We start from the raw sequence: 27,875 nt of genomic DNA on the forward strand, positions 1-27,875 counted from the left end.
GGCTTAAGATGCCTCTAAGACGTAACCGGCGACAGTACGTGCAGCTGACGGAGTTTGATAGGGGCTGTATAATAGGCCTCAGAGAAGCAGGTTGGTCAAACAGGAGTATCAGCTGTCACTTCGGGCGGAGTGATATGGTAGTTGCTCGGTGTTGGCAACAGTGGATCACGGAAGAGAGAGTCTACCGTCGCGGAGGGTCAGGGCGTCCCAGGATCACAAATGAACGCGAGGATCGCGTAATCAGAAGAGCAGCCATGTCGGCAACGCCACTTACCTACTTCCAGGCATCCAGTAGTCTCAAGGGCACACTTGCAACTGACCCCACATCACAGGCAGTGTCGACTGGATTTTTGCCGACCTCAGGCAGCTTGAAGTAACAGACTGGAGGCGTGTTATCTTCAGCGATGAATCCCGATTCAGTCTCAGTGCTGATGATCACCGTACAACGTATGTGGAGGCGCACCGGCTAGCGCTCCGATCCGGCATTTGTTTTCGAGCGGTATGCAGCCATTTCACAAGGTGTGACAATGTGCGGAGCGATTTCTTGGGACACACGATCACCTCTAGTTGTTCTCCAAGGCACTTTGATAGCTCGCAGATACGTGGACAGCATTTTATCGCCGATTGTTCTGCTTATGCTATCAAGTCACCCAGGTGCCATTTATCAGCAGGACAATGTTCATCCACATACTGCGTGACTCTCTAAACATTGTCTTCAGAGATATGAAGTATTCCCATGGCCTGCCAGGTCACCAGACTTTCGCCAATAGAGCATGTCTGTGACGTGCTGGGAAGGCAACTGCAGCCATCCAGAGATACAGGGGAATTAACGACGCAGTTGCAAAGATTATGGCATGATCTTCCGCAGGGGGTCATAAGTGACCTAATTGATTCGAAGCCACTTCGTGTTTTGGCTTGTATACCTGTCAGAGATGGCTTTACTACTTACTGATTTGTAACCTTTTGCATGCTGGAATTGCTTAGTAAAATTATCTTTTATTCTGAATTTTTAATCATCTTCTTATCTCCTTATACACTACATGCCTGCCAAGTTTCGTGAGTGTAGCGCAATTTCTTCTGGGTGCATATATTTTTTTGCAACAGAGTGTATGTTCAATTTAAAAAAAAAATTAATTGGTTAGTAAACAGTCTCTATGTTTTTCTTCCTTTTTTTTCTTTCTTTTTTTTGGCTGTTGTTCTTTCTCTTTCATCATACAGCGGTCAAAAAAGGAGAAGCATAACTCACCCTATACAGATTGTACATAGTACGATCCAAAAGTTCGGGGAGAAGCTGTATAAAACCTTACTCAGAATAGTTCACATTACCGAAGCACATCCACCTTCAAAAGGTTACCTTGAAGGACTATGTAAAGCCAGTGTTCATATAACTTTTGGAAACACTCCTGGAAGCCTTTTTTCGCTACATTCTATAATGCAGCTTTATCTTCTTCTGATGGAAGAAAGCGGCGAGCGGCGTCCATGCAAATGTTTTTTTTTTCTGAGAACAGGTAACAGTCACACGGAGCTAAGTCCAACGAAACGTTATGTTATTTGTTTGTTGTATCAGAGTATTGACCAATCGAACCGTGCATCCTCAACATGAAAGTTGCCTTCTTCCCCACGATGAAGTTAAAGCAGCAGCGCAAGAGGCCTTACAGGAGGTTGCGAAAAAGTCTTCCAAGAGTGCTTCTTAAAGCTATACGAACGTTGGCAGAAGTGCATAGTCGTTCAAGGTGACTATTTTGTAGATAGATGTGCTTCGGTAATGTGAACTATTCAGGGTAAGGTTTTATACAACCTGTCCTCGAAGTTTTAGATCATACTACGTACGTATGAGTTTTGAACTTACCCTTTCATAAAGTTTTTTAATGACGCAAGTTTACACGCATGAAGACATCATAAGAGAATTTGCGGTAATTAACTGAGGAGGCGTTCAAAATGGATATTTTGGTCATCTATATGTTCTTAGGTACATATGCATGTACAGATGTGCCGAAGAAACGTGTGAAGTTTAAATTGGGTGATCATAAAATAGTAATTTAGGTCAAAATCTGATTTTTTTTTTGTCATTACAATTCCTTATTTGTAGAAAGGAAGTAAAGTGAAATGAATCAATGATCCTTTAAATCCCTGACAATTTTATCAATTTATTCCTGTTTGTTTGTTTTTTTTTTGCCATCGGCTAACGGCATCGGCCATTTGGAGGAAAATAATCGGCCATCTTTGAACAATCGGCATCGACCCATCGGCCAAAAATTGCCATCAGTCGAGCCCTAGTAAACAATATGGACGGGCCCGTAAATGTCATTTTGATGGGCTCCAAAATTTCTGAGCACTCCCCTGGTGGTTAGGGCTGTTTTATCCCTTATCATGGTACATAGTATGCACACAATGATACATACACATTTGTCTACTTATCTGATGTGTCAAAACAAATGATCTTTTACATTACATTTTTTTTTCTAAAAATTGTATTTTGGAAAATATCTTAGGTGTGGAGTTTAAATGAACTTTGACAAAGAATGACCTTGCACCTATTGATATCTTAACTTTCAAAAATGTCGTCAATAATCTGGTTTATGTATTGTTTGAAAGTGGTGATGTAATGTAAAGCTTGTTTTGGAAGTGCTAATCGAACTTTTCTCTCTTTGACAGAAGGCAGTAACCCAAAAGCAGCTATGTATGGACAGCTGGTGACCCAGGACCAGCTTGTCGGCATGGGCGCTGGGACCCAAGACCCAGATGCCGACCTAGTCGCTCTGGAATCTCGCATTCCAGGGAAGATTCGGGAGCCCAGTCATGCCCCTCTCCGGCGACTCAGCGTGGATCTCATAAAGACCTACAAGCATATAAATGAAGTAAGCTGCCTTGCTAATTCTATTCCCTTTGATATGGGGCCATTTATTAATCATGTAAAGGTCCCGAGCGAGGGGGAGGGGGCAAACCCATTCCTGCGTAGTATTTTTCGGAGTGGATATTTTATATCAGAAATTGCGTTGTCAAGTGTTTTGTCAGGGATCATATTTTATTTGTGTCTGGAAGGTAAAAAACCTATTATTATAACCTGTTTTTATTATTTTATTTTATTTTATTATTTTTTTTGAAGCTGAAATTGACTTTGAAAGTTTCCCTACTACTTATCATCCTGTTAGAATGCGAAAAAACATCGTATATATTTATATAAAGGAGACTAACGTCAGTCTGCCCTCTGCCATCTGTGTACGATACTCAGGAGACCCCATACCACCTACAGTCAGGAAATTTGTTGCAAAACCCAACCGTACTCGGGAGGGGGAGGTGCACATCGAAGTGTTTTTTTTAATTTTCATTACTTTTTAAAGCTGAAGCCTCACATATTTCACCTAATAGGGGACGAAAATGTTCCCGCTCCTTAACAGTTTATGACATTTGGAAGAGCTTTTCTTTCTGCACAAGATGAAGTTTGTTCAATATTCTCAATTAGTTGGAATGGTATACATGAGCTTTTCTAATTTTGCGAAAATTCCCTGCTCAACTCGATTTAAGCACAACTTTTTAAACTTTCTTAAGACGAAATTTCAAATCTTTTCCGTTTTGCAGTGACGACACTTAACTTTTTCTGGGCACGCACGGACTCCTGGGATCCAGGAAAACTACTTGGAGGGGGGGGGATCCGTTTCCAAGGTATTTGGGAACTTTTTTAAGTAGTCCTTGGAATTATTCGTGAATCTGAAGTAACTAATGCAACTGCGATCAGGTTTGCCTTTTCAGATAAAGAAATCATTACATTTTGCTTCACTCATCTTATCTATACTAAATCCTATATCTAAATTCCTTGGATTTTCTAAATAGTCCTTGGAATTACTTGTGAATCTAAGTAACTAACGCAACTGCGATCATGTTTGCAGTTTTCAGATAAAGAAATCATTACATTTTGCTTCCAAAATATAAGAACAACTGTTTGGAGAACCATATAGTCACACGGAAAAAATCAAGAACTTTTTCGAAAAATGTTGAATTTTGTCTTAGTTTATTTATTTACTTTTTTTTAATCGCTCTAGGCATAAGTATGGCGATATCAGCCAGCACTGAAGGGTAGGGTGTCCCAAAAAATGAAAATCGGTGTTTCAAGTCGCGCACCCTTTTATATTTTTCCTTTTATGTCAAAACAATTGTAAAAAAAAAAAAATCACATAATTTGAACAATGGCAGCCCGGTGCAGACTTGCATCTGAAAAAATTGCGCATAAATTTAAATAAAATATCATTTTCTAAAATTATTAGCAAACACACTTTCAAATCAACATATGCAAATGAATAATACAAAAATAATGTAGTATTTAAAATGAGAAACTTATCAACATTTTTGAGCACTATGTGGGAGTCTTAAATATTCCAGAAGAGCAAAAATTTCTATTTAACTCTTATTACCTACTTTACTGTCCGTATTTTTCAGCTTGATAGTTTCTTAAAATTTACCTTACATTTTTTAAAAAATATATAGAAAAAACAATTTTTTGAAGATAATTATAAATATTAGGCCTCCTGCTAGACACCTTAGTATTTTTTAATTTGGATAAATATTTTTGTGGTACATGTGGAGGGGCTTTAGGGGTAACGTTTTATCATAATAAAATTTCGAACTTCCAAATAAAGTTGTTTTTCGATTCGGCCTAGTACACAGTGCTTGTTCATACTTTCAGACCCAAGGCGGCACGGGTTGCTGTTGTTCAAATTATATGAAACTTTTCTTACAATTGTTTTGACATAAAAGCAAAAATATGAGAATGTATGCGACTTGAACCGTCGACTTTTATTTTTTTCGGACCCCTTACTGAGTTGTTTTATTTGTTTTGAAAGGATTCTTTTTCAGATGAAGTCAAGGTAAGGGAGGCGGCAACAGTTTGATCCCACCCCCCCAAACTTCCTTTCGTTAGTGCGATTTAGATAAACGATTTTGCTCTGAATAAGATTGATTTCTGATGAACAACATGCAGAGCTAACATCTAAATATGTCATTTACGCATGTTTACAATCAAATGTGTGGTTTTTCTGTTTGAAAAACTCTTGTTTGTTTTTGTGATCTCCTAAAGGGGTTCATTTCATGATTACGATTTTTGCTGATTGTTGCTTTTATTCAGAATTAATATGAATAAAGTTTGGCAATCGAAATTCCTGTGGCATCATTAATTCGTTATTTAATAGGAAGTTCCTGCAGAACTAAACAAGCTTAGTTTCCTCTCTATGTCAACATACATTTTCTGGCAGTAGCTGTATGTTTCTGTCAGTTGTCTTAAGCTTCAAATAAGTTCAAATATAGCTTGTGAAGAGCTAAGAACAATTTAAAATATATTACATGACTTAACTGATAATAATCTTGTTTCAGTAAATTTAGCTAAGTTGCCAGTTGTCACCGCTCCTGTGTTGGCAGCAGACTCCCACTTTTTGGCTGAATCACCGGATCTCCCGCTTCAGTTTATTTCTCCAATTTTCCTTATTCTCAATGATTACTCGATTTTCTACACAATTGCTATCAAAATTTATTACTTTTATTTATTTATTTATTTATTTATTTATTTTAGCTTAAGGTTGATATTTGAGTAAACTTTTCGCCAACGTAACAGAATATTTTGCAATTGTTCATTGCGTTGAGATTAATGCAGTGAGAGTCACCGATCGCTGCAAATCAATATTTTCCTCTTAATTTATCTTTTCTCATGAGTAAGTTTTTAGATATTTTTTTTCACTCCTCCCCCCCCCCCCCCCTTTTTTCCAACGGTATCTTTTTGCAAAATTTATTTTCCTTTTTGCATTCAGGGATCATTGTCCTTATTGTTATGGCATTTTATTTTATTTCATTTTTTCTTTTTTCCAAAGGTTTTTAGGAGCATTTTGCTTTTTTTAGATTCAATTACCTGACTTTTTATTTTTATTTTTTTATTTTTTTTTAACTTCTAGGGAGTGTTGTTTTTATTGTTATAGTGTTTTACTTTACTTTAGTTCTTTCTTTTCTCAAATGTTTTGATTGATTTGTTTTAGGTTAAATTAATTTTACAGCTAGCACATTTTAATTAAATAAAAGCAATGTTTTTCGACAATGCTTTTTTTTCTCTCTCTCAATATGCAATGCATTTTTAAATCTTTTTTCCCTTCAAGAGGGTGCAGAGTATTCATTTTATTGTAATGCGTATCTTAATTATAAACTTTTTTTCCCTCATTGGAGAATGGATTTTTATTTTGCTTGAGTTTTAATAGGAGGAGTGGGGTTTCATCTTGTTCTAATTGTGATGTGTATTTTAATCGATTTTTTTTTTTTTTTTTTTTTTTTTTTTAAGAGGTGAAAGGAGCAGGATTTTGATTATTTTGCCGATGAAATGCGTTTATAAACTGAATCCTTAAACTATATGCATTTATTCCCACTATTTAAAATCTGTATAACAAATGATTTTTGCCTTTATGTGATTGCCCTTGATTTCTTTTTTTTTTTTTTTTCCGACTTTAACTATGAAATACATGTTATGCGTGTAGGTTTGAATTCCTTTAATAAAAGATTATTCCCTTTTTGTTGTTATTTACAAAACAAAATTTTATAATCAGGGTATTAAAATTTAAAAACTTAGACGCAAACTCCTAAAAAGAAGAAAAATGACATGCTTTTTGCAGCATAATTTTCTTGAGTTGTGAATGGGTTTACCTGGCACTTATTAGTTCATATTTAAATATGGACCAAAATGGTTAAAAATACATCTGGGCTGGGTACTATATGCAGCAAAAATATTTCTTAAACATCAGTGAATGACTTTCCAATTGTATTTTCTTTTTTTTTTAATTATTTTTTTTCCTTTTCAGGTTTACTATGCAAAAAAGAAACGGCGTGCTCAACAGTCTCAAAATGAAGATTCCACAAATAAAAAAGAGAAGAAAGTATATAATGATGGTTATGATGATGAAAACCATGATTACATCGTTCGGAATGGGGAATTTATAGAACGTTATGAAATTGATTGTCTCATTGGCAAAGGTTCATTTGGTCAGGTAAAAAATAAGTTTTGAAACTTTTAATGTTGTCAATGAAATAAAAATCTGCTTCTTTACAAATAGGACTCCACAAAATATAGATTGCCAAATTATTTGTTTGATTAACAAAGTTATGCAAAAACAAAACAATTGTGTCCTATCGACTGCACCATTTTGTACCATATTTTCCACTTTTGTCATGTTAGACCAGAAGCATTAAGGCATTTTAGTGCCAAAAGGGAATATTAACTGTTTTATTAACTGTGAACTCTCGATTCTGAACACCCTTGGACTTTTGGGACTGAACATAAGTGTTCAGGTTATCAGAGGCAGATCAAGTGAAGTAGAGGCCCTAAGCGGTAAAAATTTTTGGGGGGCCTCAAACTTAAGAAAAAAATAGAAGTTCCAATAAAATAAAGTATAACCAAAAATTAAAGCAATATTGTCATACAATAGTTTTTTTGTTTTTTTTTAAGTACCTCACATGAATTTTCGTCACGTTTTATTGGTAGCGAAATCATTATTTGTTTCAGTTTATTTTTTTATTTTTTAAATTTCCTGCTCTATGTGTAAATAGCTAAGTTATTCAGTCTTTTTTCTCTTGTTTTATTTTGCAAATAATTTTTTACTCTTTTCGAAACTGAAAAGGATCACTGGCCAGATGTATTCGTGAATGGAATTGTTTTAAAAAAATTTCAAAAATGTTTCCATGTTCGGAAATGCATAAAACATTCCTTTAGCTGTTTGATAAATGTGATAACAAGAGAGAACCCCTAGTGTGTCTAGATTTTCTGGTGTTGTTTTAAAGGTATCCTCATTTTTTTTTTTTAGAGCAACATAATAAAATTATCAAATTCCTCTTCCAAATTGCAAATAATGTCATTTCCGTACATATCCTCCAAACATTTTGAGTGATGATTTTCTTTCTTCTGATGTCATGTTTTTATCAAAGAAGTTTCGAAGTGGCTCAAGTGCAACTTCGTAGTGCAACTTCAACATATTTTTGAGCTCTTAGAGATAATTGTGCCTTTGTGATATCACATATCACTAGAAAAGAATTCACTTTGAAATAGTTTGTTTGAAAACTTGTGTCCTGCTTTTTTGTTTTCTTCAAAACAAAAAAAAAAGTTTCTCTTTTGATGCCAGCAAATTGCACACCTTCCTCACTAAATGATAACCCTGAAATAGCATTTGCTTCTTTTTCGTGCTCCTTTCGAAAATTAATAATGAAATTTTCTAACGATTTCATTAAGTTGGACCCTATTCTACAGTTCGTCCTCTATCCATTGCAGTGATTTGCTAACATCATTTATTCTTTGCAAAATCGTATTCCAAATCAGTCTTAAAAGCGGTTTCATATTTTTCCATCTTCTTCAAAAGTGCTGCGGCTGATAGCATTGTCTTTTTTTTTTTTTTTTGCTTCTTTTGTGTTATGAATTTCTTGCAGAGCCTCTTTTATTTATGAGAATCCAAGTTTAATGGCCAAAACCGCATCTGCTCTTGCTGACCACCACGTATCAGATTCTTTTTACAGAAAACTGATTGTTGTTCCTTACAAATTTTTAATTTGGATAATGTTCCTTCGATGAGTTGAGACAGAAAAATGTAAATAGCTTCTGCATAAACATAAAGTATTGAATTGCAGAGCTACAACTTTCTGCAGCAGAATTTCCCATTAAATTTAGAGAATGGTTCAAACATGGAATAAAAACCGCACTTGGGCTGTGTTCCGTAATGCATGCTTGTAATTCGGAATATTCTCCTGACATATTTGAGGCACGCCCTAGAAAGTCATAGAACAATTGTAAGGAGGCACACGACTGTTGTCAACATAAATTTGAAAAGAAAATAAAATCCGTGTCAGAAAATAAAAATCAGAAAAATGATATCACATTCGCTTAGAGCACCCAATTTAAACATCGATATCTTTTTGATAATACCAAGGTTTGAGGAAGTTACGCTCGAAAGCAAGTTCACCCATTCATTAATATTTCATTAATGTCATATTATACTGACGTGGGGAAGGTAAAGGACTGTATTTGCAGATATGAGATTTTGCGATATTTAAGGAGGGGTTTTGGATTTCATACTAATAATAGTGAAATGTTGGAATTTGACTTCTTTTTCGCGCTTTTTCAGAGGAAACCAAATAAGCAAGCTCGTACAATAAACCAGACCTCATGTAAAAAAAATTTGTAGTTTAGTTATAGTTGGTAATATCCAAGACCAACGTAATAAACTGAAATGTCCGAGTAATGTGTTCTAAATTCAGTTTTTCACCTGCATTGTAAGATTATAGTTTTTAAAAAAAGTCTATAACTTTTTTAGATTTTTGATACAATGCAACACTGCATGTCAATTTCTGAATTTGCTATTTTATTATGTAAGTTATTTGTACTATTTTGCATTCAGTTTATTTCAAATTTATTGTTTTAGGTTGTGAAAGCATTTGATCATGAAGAACAATGTCATGTAGCCATCAAAATCATAAAAAATAAGAAACCTTTTCTAAATCAAGCTCAAATAGAAGTAAAATTATTAGAACTTATGAATCATGAAGAAGTTAATGATAGTTTTTATCAACTTGGCAAAGAAAAAATTGGTAATTATTCTTTTTTGATTAATTGTTTTAAACTTTATTTCAATGTTCAAAGAAAATTTGGTCTGTTTGCAAATTGTATTCATATGACTTGGAAGTTGTAATGTATTAAAAGCATAGATGGCAATAACGCTGACCTATTAATGCCATGTAATGAAATATTTGTTAAATAGTAAGTTTTTTATATTTATGTTGAATGCCTAAAAATACTTCTGTGCTTCCTGTTTTGTACACTTACTGTTGAAGGTTTACAAGCTGAGAGATATTTTTTTTAACGTTAGCACTTTTTTTGGAATCAAACAAAATAAATGATACCATTGATCAAATTTTTGTGTAGAAATAAATGTTTGTTTTAAAAAAAGCACAATATCAATTTAATATATTTTGTAATAACTTTAGAATACTTTCTGGTGCTGGCCAGAATAAAATTATCAGTACTTTTTAAACTCAATCAAAACTTTCAAAAGTAGAATTCAAAATTATTACTTTTTTTTTATTCCCAGAGCAAAAGCTCATTTTCTAAAAATATTTCTAAGTGTGAAACTTCCATTTAATATCCTAGATATAGGAATGTTTTTATAAATGAGAAAAAGATTTTTTATGTCATGCATTTATATTTTTTAGACCATCCTTTTTGGGGTATTAGATTAACTATTTTTTATTACTTAAAATTTAGGTTCATATAAACTAAGGCAAAAAAAAAAAAAAAAACTTATTTTGTTATATATGTCAAAATATCTCTTCTTTTTGATTTAGTATTCTTACTTTTAATGTATTTTTATTGGTTTCAATCATGATAGGAATCTCAGAATTAATTTGCAAATACCAAAGAAACCAGATATTTTTTAACTTATATTTACTCAGTCAGGGGTCTGTCCAAGATTTTTCACATGGTCCGTTTTTTGTGAAAAATCAAATAATTTTGTGAAAAATGAATTAATTTTGTGAAAGGGCAAATAATATAAAAAAAAATTTATTAATTTTTTTTTCTTTTTGTTAAAACAAAATTTTAGAATTAAGAAATGGCACAAACTGTATCATTTAAACTTAAAGTTGAGTATTTTCCTCTTCTATGTTGAGAATATCATTCTGGGGTGTTTTTCTAGTATTTGGTGGAGGGGGGGGGCGGCATCGCTCTCTCAAGTATCAATATTTATCTACCATTGTACATTATGTTAAATTATACTAGAAATATTTCTGTACAGTATCTAAAATAATTTAACAAAAAAAATCTGACAACGGTCCAGCATTTAACTTTTTGACCCAAGACACTCTTAAAAAGCACAGAATTTCTTTTAAAACTTAATAAATTCCGTGATTTTATCAAAAATAAAAAGAGATTTTGTTTACCTCTTAACAAAGTGTACTAAACATTGAAAATTCGAAAAATCGGATTTCCATAGTGGATGCAAAGAGATCACAATTCTTAAAGTGAAGGCATCAAAAGTATAAAAACGGCTTGTAAAAGAAATATTTTTGATAAGATTATTTTAAAATTGCATTTTAGAATCCTATGATAAACATATTATTAATATCTGTCAGGGTTGCTATTTTGTCCACTTTTTTATAAAAAGTCCGGGACGCCGGAAGAAACTGGACGAAATGAAAAATTATTCTGAAACATTTTCTGTTATGAATTCATCATTTAATTAAACTAGAATCATTAGCTTAAGAATTTCAGAAATCTAAAAAAAAAATTAATTACACATTGGTGCAGCTAATTTTAGATCATAATTTATTTAAAAGTTGTAAAATTTAACATTGTGAATAAGCTATTGGGCATGATTAGATTATTTTATACAGTAGTAGAAAATACTCAATGGGAAAGCCAAATGAAATGCTTGGAGACATACATACAAAGCAAAGATTTATAGATTAAAAATATTTTATAACAGTTATCAGGGGTCTGGCCAGAGGATATTTGGGTCCGTTAACGGACCCTTCACAAAAATCCGATCAACCAAAACGGACCTTTCACAAAATCCCGATCAAACAAAACGGACCTTTCACAAAATCCCGATCAAACAAAACGGACCCTTCACAAAATTCTGATAAACAAGATCCGATCTGTCAAATTGTTTATTGTAAGAGCAAATCTGAAAGCAAAATAACGCATATTTCTGTGTATAAACGGATAATTTTTGGAACCTTTTTTTAAGTCAAATTAGAGGGATCAGCTTATACAAAATCGGCTAATTTTGAAAAAAAAAAATCGGCACTCTTGGGATGCTCCTGCAAGCGATAAATAATTGCTACTGCCAAATAAATATAATGGTTGTTTGTTTTATCACAGCTAATTAGTAGCGGTGTTTTTGTAAACTTTTCTGAAAAGGCATTGGTAAGCACTTTTCTCCGCTCATGATTTAATAAACAATAATATATATCTGGGAAATGAACTTAGAACTGCAAAGGGATAGTAAGGGTGAAGAAAAAATATAATCGCTTCAGATAGTGTCACTAACTTCAAAATTATCACCACTTAGTGTCTGGTGTTGAACCTTTATAATGACTTGATTAGAAAATATTCTCATCATTTTGCCAGCTTGTCAATATTTGCGTTTTTACGGTGCAGTGCAGTGCAGTGCGATGTTTAATTGTTATTTTGGGAGAAAATTATATGGGTTTTGATTTTTCGATGCTAACACAAGGCAAATTCCATTTTCTGTTATGAGTCAAAAATTAAAATGCTAAATAGACGGTTTATTTTATTTTTTGGGTCAACTGTGTCCACAGATATTAATGATATGTTTATCATAGGACTCTAAAATGCAATTTTAAAATAATTTTATCGAAAATATTTCTTTTACAAGCCGTTTTTATACTTTTGATGCCTTCACTTTGATAATTGCGATCTCTTTGCATCCGCTATGGGAATCCGATTTTTCGAATTTTTAATGATTATTACGCTTTGTTAAGAGGTAAACAATTGAAATATCTTTTTATTTTTGTTAAAATCATGGAATTTATAAGTTTTAAACGAAATTCTGTGCTTTTTAAGAGTGTCTTGGGTCAAAAAGTTGAATTGCTGAACCCTATTCTGAATTTTATTTTATTTATTTATATTTTTGTTACAATAATTTTAAGTACTGTACAGAAATATATCTAGTATAATTTAACATAATGTAGAATGGTAGATAAATATTGATACTTGAAAGAGCGATCCCCCCCCCCCCCCCCCCACCCACCAAATATCAGAAAAAAAAATCCAGAATGATTTTCTCGACGTAGAAGAGGAAAACACTCAACTTTAAGTTTATTTGATGCAGTTTGTGCCGTCTATAAATTCTAAAATTTCGTTTTAACAAAAAAAAAAATTTTTTTCTTGATTTTTCACAAAATTAATTCATTTTTCACAAAATTATTTGATTTTTCACAAAAAACGGACCCTGTGAAAAATCCTGGACAGACCCCTGGTTATATTTTTCAAGTTTTTATTGATGTCACCCTATAGTAAAATATTTATGTACTGAGCATATTTTATGGATATGTTAATGTCATACAAATTAAGAAAAATTACTACTTTAGTCGGGTTGTGAGTACTCAGAACAGTGTACCGGAAGCTTTAAAAGGGACATTAATCTTCATTGGGGACTAATAAATTGACTAGGGGAACAGCCTAATCAGAGCCTGTTATGATCGTTACATTTGTATTGTACAGATTTCACTTCATGCCAACATTTCTTTTATTAATATCAAGTAGTTTTTCTTTCTTTTTTTTAAATATGATTTTTAATGTTTTGAAACTCCAATTTTTAAAAACTGTTTATTTATACTTTTTAATTTTATGAATGCACCTCTTATGGGCAATAAACCTTCATATCACAGATAAACATCTTAAAATTTACAGCTGATGTGCTTGTTTTATAAATGCTATTACATGCATTATAATTTATTTTAACACTCATTTGATTTATTAACACTCTTACATAAACTTCAATTGATTTTATTTTTTATTTTCACTTTAAAATACTTTACAATCCAGTGTTTATATAGGGTCTGGTGGGGTAAAGTGGTCATAAAATCAAGGTATTTTAACTTAAGTGGATAACAAATAAAAGAAATTCCTTAAACATTTCAACTTTTTTTGTTGGTATTTTACATTACGTTAAGGAAGAACACAATACATTGAATTTTAGAAAGAAAAATATTTATTTAAGTACTTTTGTACCACTTTCTTTTCCCTATGTATTTATGACCACTTTGCCCCACGGTGTGAGGGAAAGTGGTCATAGCATGGGGTAAAGTGGTCATACTTAAAAAAAGATGCAAAACCAGTATGAATAACCATATTATTTATATATTTTGGTTATTTATAATGATTACACTTATAAACACGAGTATATGCATGTATACACGAGTACATACGTGCATACATGAGTATACAAGTATATACATGAGTATATGCATCTATGCATTAGATGCGAGTTATGTACATGTCTAGTCGAGTATATACGTGTATACCCGAGCATATACGTGCGTACACGAGTCTTCACGAGTATATTTGTGTCATGTGGAAATGTGTTTGGTAGAGTATAAACGAGTATTTACGCGTATAGACGTAGATATACCTGTATAGACGAACATCATGTGCATGAATGTATATCTCTCGAGAATATACGTATGTACATGAATATATACGAGTATACACGTACATATACGAATATACACGTACATATAAGTGTACATACGTACATATACGGGCATACACGAGTATGCATGAATATACGTTTATATGTCTAATGCGTATATGTACTTGTATACACCAGTATGGACGTATATAAGTACATATAGTTGTATATACGTAAATTAGGTGTATCACTAGTATATGCGCGTCATCAAATGCTTGTATGTAGGTGTCAACTAGTGTATGTATTCACGATTATATATTCATGGATATATCAGGTGCTTTTATGCGCTTGTATACTCGAGTATATAGGTATGTGTCCAAGTATTTACGCGTTACACATTTCAGGAGGCTCCACCCCCTGCTCGCTCTGCTCGACAACCCCGTTCCCCACTAGCGGCGGGTGACAATTAATGCCTTTAATGTTTTTGATGATTTAATGACCGGCCCCTTATCTCCGGTTACTTAAGTATAAGAGGGGTGAGACAGGGCGAAATGGCTTCCCCTGAACCTCCTACATCCAACAGAACCAGCATTGACCTGGTAGACGTTGCCAGTCCGGAGGAGATTGGGTTACAGCCACAGACAGAAGCGCTCAGAAATTAATGCTATAGAGTAGGCAGCTCTGCCAACCCCGTTCGTCCCCTGCGGTGACTCGCAACCGACTGCGTTTGACAATTATTAATTTAAAGTTTCTTCACCCGGATATCCGTCCCCTTAAGGTTTAGAGGGGTGAAACAGAGCGGAATGGCTTAATCTGGACGTCCTGCATCCAATGGTACTAGCATTGACATGGAAGACATTGCCAGTGCGGAGAAAATAGGTTTAGAGACGCACAAACAAACAGATGCGCAAAGAAAATAATTGTAAATATAAGCGAGTATATACATGTATAGAGGAATATATACCTATATAGAAATATTCTTGTAGACACCCATGTATGTAGTTATTGGTACAATTATGTCAATGCATTTTTTAGAATACTTGTAACTCTAAATACCGGTGTATAATCGTTTATATACAGGTAAAAGCCTGTGTTTACACTCGTGTTTACAAGTTCATACTCGTGTACACACACGCATATACGAGTATATACTCGGGCCGACATGTATACCCACATACATACTCATGTATGCATGTAGTTACATTTATGCTTCTCGATGCCCGAATATACTTTTGTATACAAATATATAGTATACAAGTATATACACATGTCGATGCGCTCATATAAGTATTTACGTAAAGCAAAGTATTTATTCGGCCATATGCATCTATATACTATTATACGTGTTTACGTACAGATATAGTAGCATCACACGCATATGTTCGTAAATTAAACGTTAATTTCATACCGTTTACTGTAAAAACAATCCATGTTTAGTGAAATGAATATTTAATTAACATCTGCTTTGTACGTTAAGATTGAGTGACAGTAGAGCAACGATTTACGTAAAGCCTAATTATATGACCACTTTACCCCATCTTACTTGAATTGCTCTAAAATATTATGTAAAATAAATACAGATAGCTGCTAAAGAGTAAGCGTTCTTGAGACATGTAGGAAGCTTCCTGTGCCGTCAGTTTGTTCGAAATTCACTTAAACAAAATTTCCTTGCGAATTTAAAAGAACTGTTTAGATTTTTAAGTTTTTCATATGCACACAAAATATTTTTTTTTACTAAATAAAATATTGGCAGTTGTAAAATTTTGTATTCAAAATGTAGTTTCTAACTTCCCTTCTCTAAAATAAAAATTTTATACTTATTCAAGCATTTATTTCCAAGTTATACAGCCATTTTTTTTATGTATGACCACTTTACCCTATTAACCACTTTACCCCACCAGACCCTACATATTTATGTATGTTTTTTTATATTAAAATATTAGTTGAATAGGAAAAAAAATCTATATAATTATTTGTTATTTTCAAACTTCAAATTCTCGACTCAAAACTTTTAGTTTACTGATGAAGTGGACAAAATGACATTTTGTCTGGGACGGTTTTTTTCAGGTTTTTCTCTAGTGGTTTTTTTCAGGGTGGACAATATAGGACAACCCTGAACAGTGTTTGTAAAATAGTGAAAGCTGTATTAATATTTTGTGAGATTTTGAAAAGAAATGTAATGTGTTAAACTGCTGATGGTTTACATTGAATTAAATTAATAGAAGAAGGAAATACGCTTTGATTCTGTTGCGGTACTTTTTTTTTACATTTTGTGCAGTTTATTCATTACTAAGTTGAATGTACTACTTAAGTAACAAACTGTTTTTTCTTCTTACAGTTAAATTAAAAAGGCATTTCATGTGGAAAAACCATTTGTGTTTAGTTTTTGAACTCCTTTCATATAATTTATATGACCTGTTACGAAATACAAACTTTCGTGGTGTGTCTCTCAACCTGACTAGAAAATTTGCTCAGCAAATGTGCACAGCACTATTGTTCCTCTCTCATCCCAATCTCAAAATTATACATTGTGATTTAAAGCCAGAAAATATTCTCCTCTGCAACCCCAAAAGAAGTGCAATCAAAGTAGTTGACTTTGGAAGTTCTTGTCAACTTGGACAAAGAGTAAGTACCCTTTTTTCAGTAAACATATACAGTGAAATACATTTGACACAAAAACGTTTTAACTGAAAAATGGTTTTAATGAAATGATACAGTGGTCCGAGCAGTATACCGTGCAATTTAATACAAATCTTTTAACATGAGAAGATATTTTGGTCCTCTCTGTTTCGTGCCAGAAGTCCTTCACTGTATGAACCTCTTTTTCTTTGTGCCGAAAAAAAAGAAGAAAAAAACATATTTCAACCTTCATAAATAAACAGTTTAAAGGTATTATCAAGTTTAAAATATTTAAATAATACTGTTTAAAATGTTTAAATAATATTGTCAGAATAACATAGTTGTGGGGTTCTCAACCTGAGGTTCCGTGCACCTGTGAGGTATAGAAGAACTTCCAGGGAGGCTTTAAATGTGTCAAAAAAATTAAGTAAAAACACAAAACTAACTGAATTTGATTCAATACTGTGCTCACATGTCTTTATTTTCAATGTTGCTGTTTTTTTTTTCATCCACCTGCCTCTGAATCCAAATTTTTAGCATCAGCTTAGATAAAGTCAAAATATCCAGTATAGCTGGACGTGAAATTGATCTGAGGTGCATTTTGTCACAGTTAGCAACAAAAAACAAATACAGCAAACTTTTCCTGTTATCTGATAAGGGAAATGGTTAAGTTTGTTATGCATGCCTTCTCTTTTAACAAACAGCATTTAAGTATATAAGAAATCTGTTTTTTATATGCTGATTTTTTCTCCTATTTAAAATCTATCATTTTTACATTTTGCATATAGCACAATGATTTTTTTTTTTTTTTAACCTTTAAAATATAAATCGTGTAGTCCTGGGGTTAAAAAGCAATTTTCCTTTTTTTTTTTCTTTGACTACTATTTATGCTATCAACTTCAATTTTTAAGGATTAGTTAGCACTCAACTCCAACTCTATAAACTATAAATATTAATTTATTTTGTGGATTTGCTTTTTAATATGATTTACTTGATAATCATTTTAATTTTCACCTTCTTTTCCAGATTTATCAATACATTCAAAGCAGGTTTTATAGGTCACCTGAAGTTCTATTAGGCATTCCTTATGATATGGCTATTGATATTTGGAGCTTGGGCTGTATTTTAGTTGAGATGCATACTGGTGAACCTCTTTTTAGTGGAGCTAATGAGGTATGGTTCATCTACTTGTATGATCATTGACAGTTTTAATGTACAGACTTATAAACTTGCATAAATGATTTTTGGTTTGGTTTTGTAAAATTACACATTGCCAAAAATGTTAATATGTTAAAAGGTACAGCTTGAAAACCATAGGATCTTAATTTTTTATTTGTTTATTTTTCAAGACTATATTTTGTCCTACTCTTCATACTTGCCAACATGAGGAAAACTCAATGTATAAAACTCTTTTAAATGTCCCCATAAATTGATTCATAAACATCTTCATTAGATTTATCCAATCCTAATTCAGATTTTTTTTTTTTGAAATATATTTTAACTTTTTATTTATTAATTACTGAAATTATTTCTTTGCAATTACTAAACAAACTCCATTGCCAAAGGAATATGAAAAATTCCTTTATCAGCAGAAAGTAGCTGAATAAGTTGCTTGATTTGAAGTCAGTATCACTTGAAGCCAGGCCTAGATAAAATTTAAAACTGTCTAAAACTCAAATAATTTCTTCAAAAAAATTTTCAAAATATTGTTGTGCTCTTCCTAAGTTCTATATTGCTGCAAGCTACGAAAATGAGAAGTTAAGAACAAGTTACAGTACTACTGAACTACCAGCAGGGTTTTTCAATTATATTTGCACTAGCTTTTCAGGATCATTAACTGGATGTGTCTAAAATTAACAACCAACATTTGTCTCTTGCCAAAATAATTTGATTAAAAACAACTTATTCAAAAATATCAAAAGTGTCTGCAAACTGTGAAAATTTTCTGGGAACAGTGTTACGCTGTTTGTCTATACTATCTAGATCTGCTTGAAACATGTGAGTACTGTAATAACATTTTGATGGGTAAGTCCACAAATTTAATCACAGCAGTTCTTCTTTATCTAGCAATTATTAATTTTTTTTTTTAATTTTTTACTACTTTCGTTTCTTACTAACTTTCGTTTACTCAAACTACTGTTTTATATTTTTCAACTTCAAAAAATGTCAGCAATTATTTGTGAAAGGTCAAATGTAGTGAAGGAAAAATAAGTATTGCATGGTACAAAACATGGGAGCCTATATGCAAAACTTTGCTCAGATATCTCCTCATGGTTTAGCAGAATATTTTCTCCATTGAAACCGATTTCAATTCCATTTAAAGTTATTAAAATTTCACATTTGTAATAACTAATTCATTAATCACTGCAGAAGAAATGTTTTTACATTTTTGCAAAGAAAAAAGTACTAAAAGCAAAAAAGTTCTAATTTCTATGGGGGGTTGAGCCCCCAATTGCCCTCCCCCTCCCCCACATATAGGCACCTATGGTACAAAAGTATTGTTTTAAGAGAAGAAAAGATAACAATTGCTGCTACAAAGTAATGCTTAAAGGAAAGGAGAAACTTGACATTGAATTGATAAAGAAGTAACCATGAGAAAACAAGATTCTTGCTACAAGACTTGACTTAACTAAATTTTCACTATTAATAGTTCGTTGAATAAAAATTTTATCTTTTGTAGCCTTACCAACTTCATCAAAATTGCATGCAGTGTTTAAGATCTCAATCTTTTTACATCTTGTTGAGTTTTTAATTATTTTAAAAGTTGAAAGCTATTTTACCATATACCACCTTTTTTTAAACAATTTATTTATTTATTTTGTTAATTTGATTTAAATTATTAAATAATTGACCACAACACTCAGCATTGTTATTGCCAAATCTGCAGGTTCAAATGCTTGCACTCTTGAATCACATGTGACTAAAAATGATATATTATATGCAAACTTACAAGCACATCTGAAGTCTTGGTTTGTATAAAGCATACAGGCATTGTGAACCTATCTCATCATATGTTTCCTAATTTCAGTCACAGCAAAACTTTGAAATGAATTTTGAAATTGCTTCTGATTTTTTTTAAATTTCTTATTGTATAATAGTCTTTAATTTTAAAGTATTAGTTTTTTAATTGTTGTTTTAGGTCAGTGGTAGTCAATCTGATCTTTACAGTCCACGCTATTAAAGATTGATTTTAGAGCTTTTGTAGGTTTTGTACAGTTTTGTCAAAGCTGAAACTGGGACCAAATCAACATTTTGTATTTTATTATTGTTGAAAAGTTTATGCTTTCCAAAAGTCCTAACTAGCTCTTGAAAAAATTCATTTTATCCTTGAAATGTCCTTGAATACTGCTTGAAAAATATTTTTATTTTTTTGCACAAACCTAGCTTTATGAAGAACTTTTTATTTTTTTTGTAATCTTTCTTTTGTGAAACAAAAAAACACTCTGAAAAACAGAGTAATGTGCAGTTAATTTGAAAATTTGCTATTTTTATGCAGTTAAATGCATTAATGTCAAAAGAAGTAAAAATACTTAGTTGCACATGTGCATCTGCATTTCTATGTAGTCCAAACTCTAATAATATTTTGTTTCATAATATTCTTCTTCATCAGCACAACAGCCTGGTGCAGGCCAAGGCTTTCTCCGTCTGCTTCCTCCAGGCGGTACGACATGTTGCCAGGTTTCTCCACCTGTTCTCTCCCAAAATTTTAAGGTCCTTCTCAACACTATTCAGCCACCTTGTTGCTGGTCTTCTCCTTGTACCCTCAATCTTCGAAAAAGTTAGCTTTTTAATCGAATCCAGATCTGCATGCCTAAATACGTGCCCCAGCCATCTGATTTTATTGACTTTAATTACTCTTAAGATGTTGGGTTGTCTGTATTTACGGTATACTTTAAAGTTATATAAACTTCTCCAAGCATCATTTTCTTTTACTGCTCCAAAAATTGCCCGAAGGATCTTTCTTTCAAAAATGAGAAGTCTGTTTTCCTCTGTTTTATTAATTGCCCATGTCTCACTACCGTATAAAATGATCGGTCTTATGAGGGTTGTTTCATAATATTAGTTTTTAATTTTGTATAATTGACAGTCAATATGTTTTTAAGTGATCTGATTTACAAATTGGTGGTTAAAAATATGTTTGCTCATTTTCTTTTAGACTTTCATTTAATTGTGAAAACTATTTAATGTAAATCATTAGGAAACTAGCTTTATTTAAAATTGAAAAGAAAAGAAAGACATGTTAGAAAGTAACATGTCCAACTTTAAAAGTAGTCGAAATCTACCCCTTCCTTGCAGAAGGCCTGAATTTTTATTTTCAAAATTAAATTTGAGCCCTTTTCAGTAGTACACACTTTTTCAAAAGTTGGTTTTGCGTACTCCTCACTAATTCAGTAATTTGGAGTGAAGGTTTAAAAATTTTTGCCTGCTTTATTCTTGTTCTTTGACTTACTTATTGCTCAACTGTATCAAAAAATTTTGTTTGATTTATCATTAATTGCTCGAAAATGATGTAAGATCATGAACATTCCTTTGAATTAGCTATTCATGCGTACCTTCTTATTTGTAGGTGGATCAGATGAACAAAATTATTGAAGTTATTTCCATGCCACCAAAACCAATACTTGATCAAGGCCATAAGTCTAGGAAGTTTTTTGAAAAACTAGTTAATGGCACCTATGTGATGAAAAAATTGAAAGATGGAAAGAAAGTAAGTTTTAATTTTCTAGTTCTCAGTATTATGAACAATATACTGTCCAAGTTTTAGAAAAGTTGTTAATTTTATGTTTATATGTGATTATTTCATTGTTATCTTACCAAATTTGGCATTGATGCCATTTGTTTTCATTCAAAATTGTGTCACTTTTTGAAGCTCTGCTTGCTTTGCGTGCATTTAATGGAAGTCTATGGGCTGGGGCAGAAATAGAATAGAGCACCAAGTTGGTGTCATTTTTGGCTACTTATTCATAGTGCCAAATTTTGGCGAATTTACTGAATGTCGCCAAGCTTGAGTACTTTTTGAACAGGATAGATCATTGTTGATCTTTACAGAAGTTACTGGTATTTCTCATTCAAAGGCATAAATCGGGCTTATTTTGATTTTCAAAGTTAGTTGCAAGCTGACCCGCTGTGATAAAGCTTGTTGTTTTAGTTCTGATGCCATATTCTATACTCCTCTGATGACTTTAATGCTATGATTTTGTTATCCTTGGAGTTTTATTAAATTTGGAAGTATGTACCTACTTACTATTATGTATTCTATGTTTAATGAGATTGGATGGATGTTTTAGCAACTGTACCTACTTCTTCGTAAATGTTGTAAATGAATTAACTGCTGCTTTTAAAGAACTTATATTTTGCCATAAGGAACTGAAATAAAGCCGAACTCGTAACAATACAGTAATTGAATGGAGTTTAAAATTGTTGGAGTGTTTTATGTAAAGTTTGTTTAAATTATTTTTATCTTTGATTTTTGAAATATTCTGTGATTCCCGCTGCTGTTGTTGAGGAAAGGGGGAACACAGGGTGACGCCTTTCCCAAAATATTTGGTTTTTTATTGTAAAACAGTGCAAATGAAATATGAATTGGTTTCAAACCACCCTTTCTTTTGGTGATTCCCTCCAGTCTCCAAAGTCTTTGATTTTACTCAAACAGATCAATCATTGTATTTACTCACAATTTTGAAAAGCAATAATTTTCAGTTTTGTATGGCCTTTGAAATTCCTTAGGTTTAGAGAACTTTTCTCAGAAAGTTCAATTTTTTCATCCTTCAAATCAGGTTTCAACTTCATTTATAAGACCATGGGATAAACTGAGACAAAAACTTACCCACCAGACTTCTCTTAACTAAAATACAATTTTGTACCTCTTTCGGTAATTTATGATTGTTTATTTTTTTAAAAATATTATTAAGGATTACTAATTGCATAAATTTAAGCTATCCTTGACAATCACTATTCACAATCCATAAAAGTCCTGTATCTCATGTTCTACTGGTTGTTTTTTTGTGTGTGTGTGGCGAACCAGGCTCATTGTCGCTTATGTCACTTCTGGGTTGAGCGGAGAGAACACACGGCGACCTATGAGTCAGGTGTGTTTTCCCTACTTCTCCCCAGGGAATTACAGAATGCAATAAATGATGCAAATGAGGGAAATTACCGAAGCAACATATTTCATACTTATGGCCTGCACTTCGATCCTTCTCATGATCAACTTCTTGTAAATAAAAGTCTTTTTGATAATTATGGAGTCAGATTTCTTTCTTATCAAGAACATTCAATTCCGTTCATAACAACAAAGTAAATTGACAAATTATTACTTTTTTCCTGAGAATCATCCAATGAAGGAGCTACTGGTATCAAACACTCAAACTTTGGTAGTCCAGGGGCATACTTAATCAAACATACCTTTTGTGGGCAAATGTTTATGATAAAATTATTTTTTAAAAAATCTAATACATTCCTTATGGTCTTATTAACTATGTTTTACTGAGTGCTTTGCCTGAATTTTTAGCAGAGAGCCTGTGCAAGCTCATTAATCCAAGATCGCTGCTGCACTTGATATTAACTCATAGTTGAGGCTTGTTTTTGCTGAATTTATAAATTTAATATTTTTTATTATATTTCTATTTAAACGTGAATTAAATTGGGTATTAATTTTAAATATGTTGATTCATTTATTTTATTTATTTTTATTTATTTATTTTTTTCTTTCTCTGTGGATTTGATATAGATTCTGTTTTATGTATGCTTTTTTATATTATTGCCAGTTGCGCTAAAAAACGCTGAAGAGTCAAAAAATGCTATCTGCTTTCAACCATTTAACACATATTGGGGAATTTCAAGTACTGTGTTAGTATTAGAGGATAAATGCATTTATAAATAGTGTTTAAGTATTTACTTTTCAAATTGTAAACTCTAACCTTCGCTAGAGAAAGAATGCAGAGGTGAACAAGATACTTCCTTTCATTTCCACACAAAACAAATACATTATTTTTATAGATTAGTGTTAGTGTGGAAGAAGTGTGTGTATTTTACACAATAATATGATGCTTTTAATGTCATGTCTTATTGCTTGAATTTTGGGTAATATTAATGTAATGTTGACAATAGTGCAATATTTCATGTCTTTAGAGCCCTAATAATGTTAAAAATGTATTTAAAATGTGTTAAGCAAGTTTTCTACACTCTAACTATGAAGAAGTATTATAAAAAAAAAAAAAAGTTGAAAACTTTGTACTGTGGAATAAGAAAAAGGACACAACTTGTATAAAGTTACAAACAAATACATTTAAAAAAGAGTTAAAAACTCAGCAAACAGCTGTTTCGGGGCTATCAAATGCAAACACCTTCATCAGTGCGTAAAAAGAATGAATGGTTCACTAATGCAAACCATACAACAAAAAACTTTTATTTATGAAGAAGCATGATTTATATATAAAGATTTAGGGAAGAAGGATTTTTTGTTGTGTTCTGAAACGATGGAAGCAAGAAAAACGAGGTGCAACTGTAATTCCCTTCTTACTTTTGTCCGTTTTGTTGTGTGATAACATTTTTTCCCCCTACGCATGTCCACACATGCTTGCAAGATATTGCGAAGGATTTTTTCAAGGCTTGAAAGTTCTCTTGGACATTTTTAAAGACATGAAATTTATTTTGGACGATTGAAAAATACAAAAACAGTAAAGATCGTAACTGATCAATTTCGTAAGAAATGAAATGGAACGCAGTGAGGAAAGAAAAGTTGTGTGCTATTTTGATTCTTAAAATTTAGATTGTTTGATACTTTTTATTTCGAAAAATAACAACGCATGTAAGTGTAATAGTTGAAAAATTCTAATTGCTTTTATTCTCTTTTTCCATTTTGCTACATTTTTATTTAAAATGCGATGTGGTAAAATATGCTTAACCTAATTTTTGAGGTGTTAAAAATGCCTCTATGTTTGTGTATGTGCAAAGTCTTTAGCTCTCCTAAATAAATCTAAAAGTTTTTAAATTTTTAAAATACATACAGTCAACTCATGATAGTGAGAAGCCTTGTAGCTCAAATACTTTTATTTCAAAAATTTCAACCCATCCCTTACTATTGAGCAGACTTTGGGACCTTCCCATTGCTCAAACTACCAATAGCTCAAAGATTTTAGCTTGTCCCTTGAGACTTCGAGTTACCGAGAGTTGACTGCTATGGATTTTGATCAATAGTTAAGTTACTACTTTATTTTTCAGTATCGAGCACCAGGGTCCAGAAAGCTTCATGATATTCTTGGAGTGGAATCTGGTGGTCCTGGTGGTCGGCGGCAAGGAGAGCCTGGACACAGTGTGTCTGATTACCTGAAGTTTAAGGATCTGATATTGAGGATGTTGGACTATGACCCAAAAACACGAATTACTCCTTATCATGCTCTGCAGCATAGCTTCTTTAAGCGAACAGCTGACGGAAGCACGAACACTCTCCATAACACTATTCTTAGCCCACCAATGCTGGAGCCTGCGGATCATGATTCCCAAGAAGATCCGGATAGGAAATTGAGTGAAAGATCAAAAAAAGATGAACTTTCTCATTTTCAATCTTGTTCAAGTTTTGGATCAACAGGTATGAATGAGTTTTCCCATTGCCTTGTTTTGTTAACAAATTTTTTAAACATAAGTTTGAGGTTTTCTTTCTTGTTTTGAAGATGATTTATAACTTGGTTAATTGATTTCTAGAGTTGAAAAACCATCAATGTTATCTAATGTAAGTGCAGGGTACTTATTTTATGTAGCCTTGATTTACTTAGGTACTTGTTGCTTTAGTAAATTTGGTGTGACTATTTATTTCCGGTAGAGGGGGATTAAATTTTGATGTATATTTCAAGATAATGCTTTGTTTTCACATAACCCCCACATGGGGGGGACTAGGAAATACCACAGTGGGTCCCCCTCAGACTGAGAAATGCTCTGGGATTTTTTTTTCCTTGTGAAGATGTACAATATACTATGGTGGAGTGAAAAAAAGTATAGAAATATGTCATGCCTATAGATCATGCAAGTTGCATCTTACCAATCATTTTTATCATACAAAATTTCAGCTAAATTAAATATCTTTAGCTGCCGAAATGACTTTCAATTTTATGTATTTAGCCTGATTTTTCACCAAACTGGCAAAAATAGAATCATAAAATATAATTACCTCGCTTTTGAAACTAAGAATGGTTGAAATGAAACTCTAGATAAATAAATACTTAATGTGTAGTTGGTTGGCAATTGCGAAATGACTTTCAAATGTGCATTAAGCGTTCACATTGCTCATGCTCTGCCAGATCTTGCTTTTCCTTTCTTTGCATTCACTACTATCAACTGTGTTCTTTGTTTTAATTGGTTGTCTTTTTTTTAAAGTCTATTGAGGTTGAATTTTTTCAAACTATTTAGTTATTACTTTAGATGTAAATGGAACTGCTAATTTTACACATAAACAACTTTAAAAGGAAAAAACACAATTTTAAGTCAAAATTTTTCTTCAGCATCATTAGCAAGCTTTTATTTTATTCATTGTTTTCACTCCACCCCATTCTACATACAATACAGCAATAACCTAAAAATCACCATTTGTTGACTTAGTTTTTCTGACCCCTTGGTTCAGAATTTACTCATCACCATTAAAAAGATTATAGTAATGATTTTATTATTTTCACTATTCAGAACAATTCGCTTAGTTCTGACTGATATCATGGTGGAGCTGAAAAGCTTGAAAGTTGATGGTTTGTCTCAATCCTATGCAACCATTGTTACTTCTTTCTTTGCAGTTTCTCCCACTTCCAGCGACCCTTCTCAAATCAATCCCGTACTACCATTGTTTCTTTTCTCTTTGCAGACGATTTGGCTTTCAGCCGTCGCTCTCTGATCAATCCTACGATGGTTACGCCCAGATGTTATGGCTTTCATTCGCCGCTCTCTAATCCATCCCATATCATTTCCTCTCCCTCGGGGAGAGCCTCCCGCTTTCAGGGATCACTCTGTTTAATCCCATATTACCTTTGTTTCCTCTCTCTCTCTCTTTGCAGAAGATCCGGCTTTCAGCCACCGCTCTCTGATCAATCCCACACACTATCATCGGTTTCCTCTCTCTTTGCAGATGTTCCGGCTTTCAGCGACCACTCTCTGATCAATCCTATACACCAGCAACAGAGCAGCTGCACTCAAACGAATGTGTTCAGCGCGCCCGTAGCCGGGACGTCGGCCATGGACTGCGAGAGCCCCCACGTGGGCACCTGCTTCCTACCGACAGGCAACCGGTGCTTACACAAGAACCACCTGTTCTACGCCTGCGGCGCCTTCAGCTCGACCGCCGTGTCCTCGAGGCAGGCGGCCGACGGCGACTACCACCTGCAGTCCGGCGAAAACTCAGGACCTGTACATAGTTTCGAATATCAAAAGAACCTTCACTCATCCCACTTCAAGGACGCGGTGGACGGCTCGGAGCGAGACGCCAGGAGCCACCCGTCTTCCTCTTTTTCTAGGACTTCCGTGTCTTCCGAACTCACCCCCATGGACACGTCCATATTCGCCGTTCCGCAGGCGCTGGACTGTTCCCCGATGGGCTCACTGAACGTGCAGCTCGGTAGTCATCATCAGTTTTCGTACATAGACCCCGCGTTCAGCGAAGCCAGCATATATGTGAACACTCACGTGCCGCCCAGCACGACGGCGGCGTCTCAGCCTTCTTCGGTACAGCTGTCCTCGCAGAAAGAGACGCAGGAGGCGGACGGCTCCGCAGAGACTTACTCCAACCCAAGCTCACTCATAACTCATTAACGCCGAACCCCGTTTAGTTCAATACATGACTTTCTCCGATCGCGATCTCCCCGGACCGGAGCTGGCTGGTGTGTCTGTAAATTATTGAACGTATGCAAATCGTGAGGTCGTCAGCATTCTTTCTTTCTCTGGGGGGAGGGGGAGCAGCAAATTGCTTCAAGCCTGTTCATATTTTTAAAAAACAACTGCAAAAACTTTGCAGCTGTGGCGAGACGTCTTTCAGAAAGGCCGATAGCAAGATGCTGCCGCGATGTGTAATGCATTTTTATCTAAAGTGTATGCCAGAAGTTTAAAAAAAAAGTTCTT

At 33.4% G+C, this 27,875-nt stretch overlaps 1 protein-coding gene across 1 annotated transcript; it reads left to right on the plus strand.

Moving 5' to 3' along the window:
* The first annotated feature begins 254 nt into the window (after nucleotides 1-254).
* On the plus strand, nucleotides 255-27,569 carry LOC129217545 (dual specificity tyrosine-phosphorylation-regulated kinase 1B-like). Its single transcript, XM_054851871.1, has 10 exons — nucleotides 255-291; nucleotides 2,656-2,858; nucleotides 6,828-7,013; nucleotides 9,432-9,597; nucleotides 9,768-9,770; nucleotides 16,501-16,787; nucleotides 17,808-17,954; nucleotides 21,349-21,489; nucleotides 25,005-25,371; nucleotides 26,890-27,569. Exons 1-10 carry the CDS (start codon nucleotides 255-257, stop codon nucleotides 27,567-27,569), a joined length of 2,217 nt encoding a protein of 738 aa, XP_054707846.1.
* The last annotated feature ends 306 nt before the right edge of the window (nucleotides 27,570-27,875 follow it).

The sequence above is a fragment of the Uloborus diversus genome, chromosome 1 (genome assembly GCF_026930045.1).
Source record: "Uloborus diversus isolate 005 chromosome 1, Udiv.v.3.1, whole genome shotgun sequence".
In the NCBI taxonomy this organism is placed as follows: Eukaryota; Metazoa; Arthropoda; class Arachnida; order Araneae; family Uloboridae; genus Uloborus; species Uloborus diversus.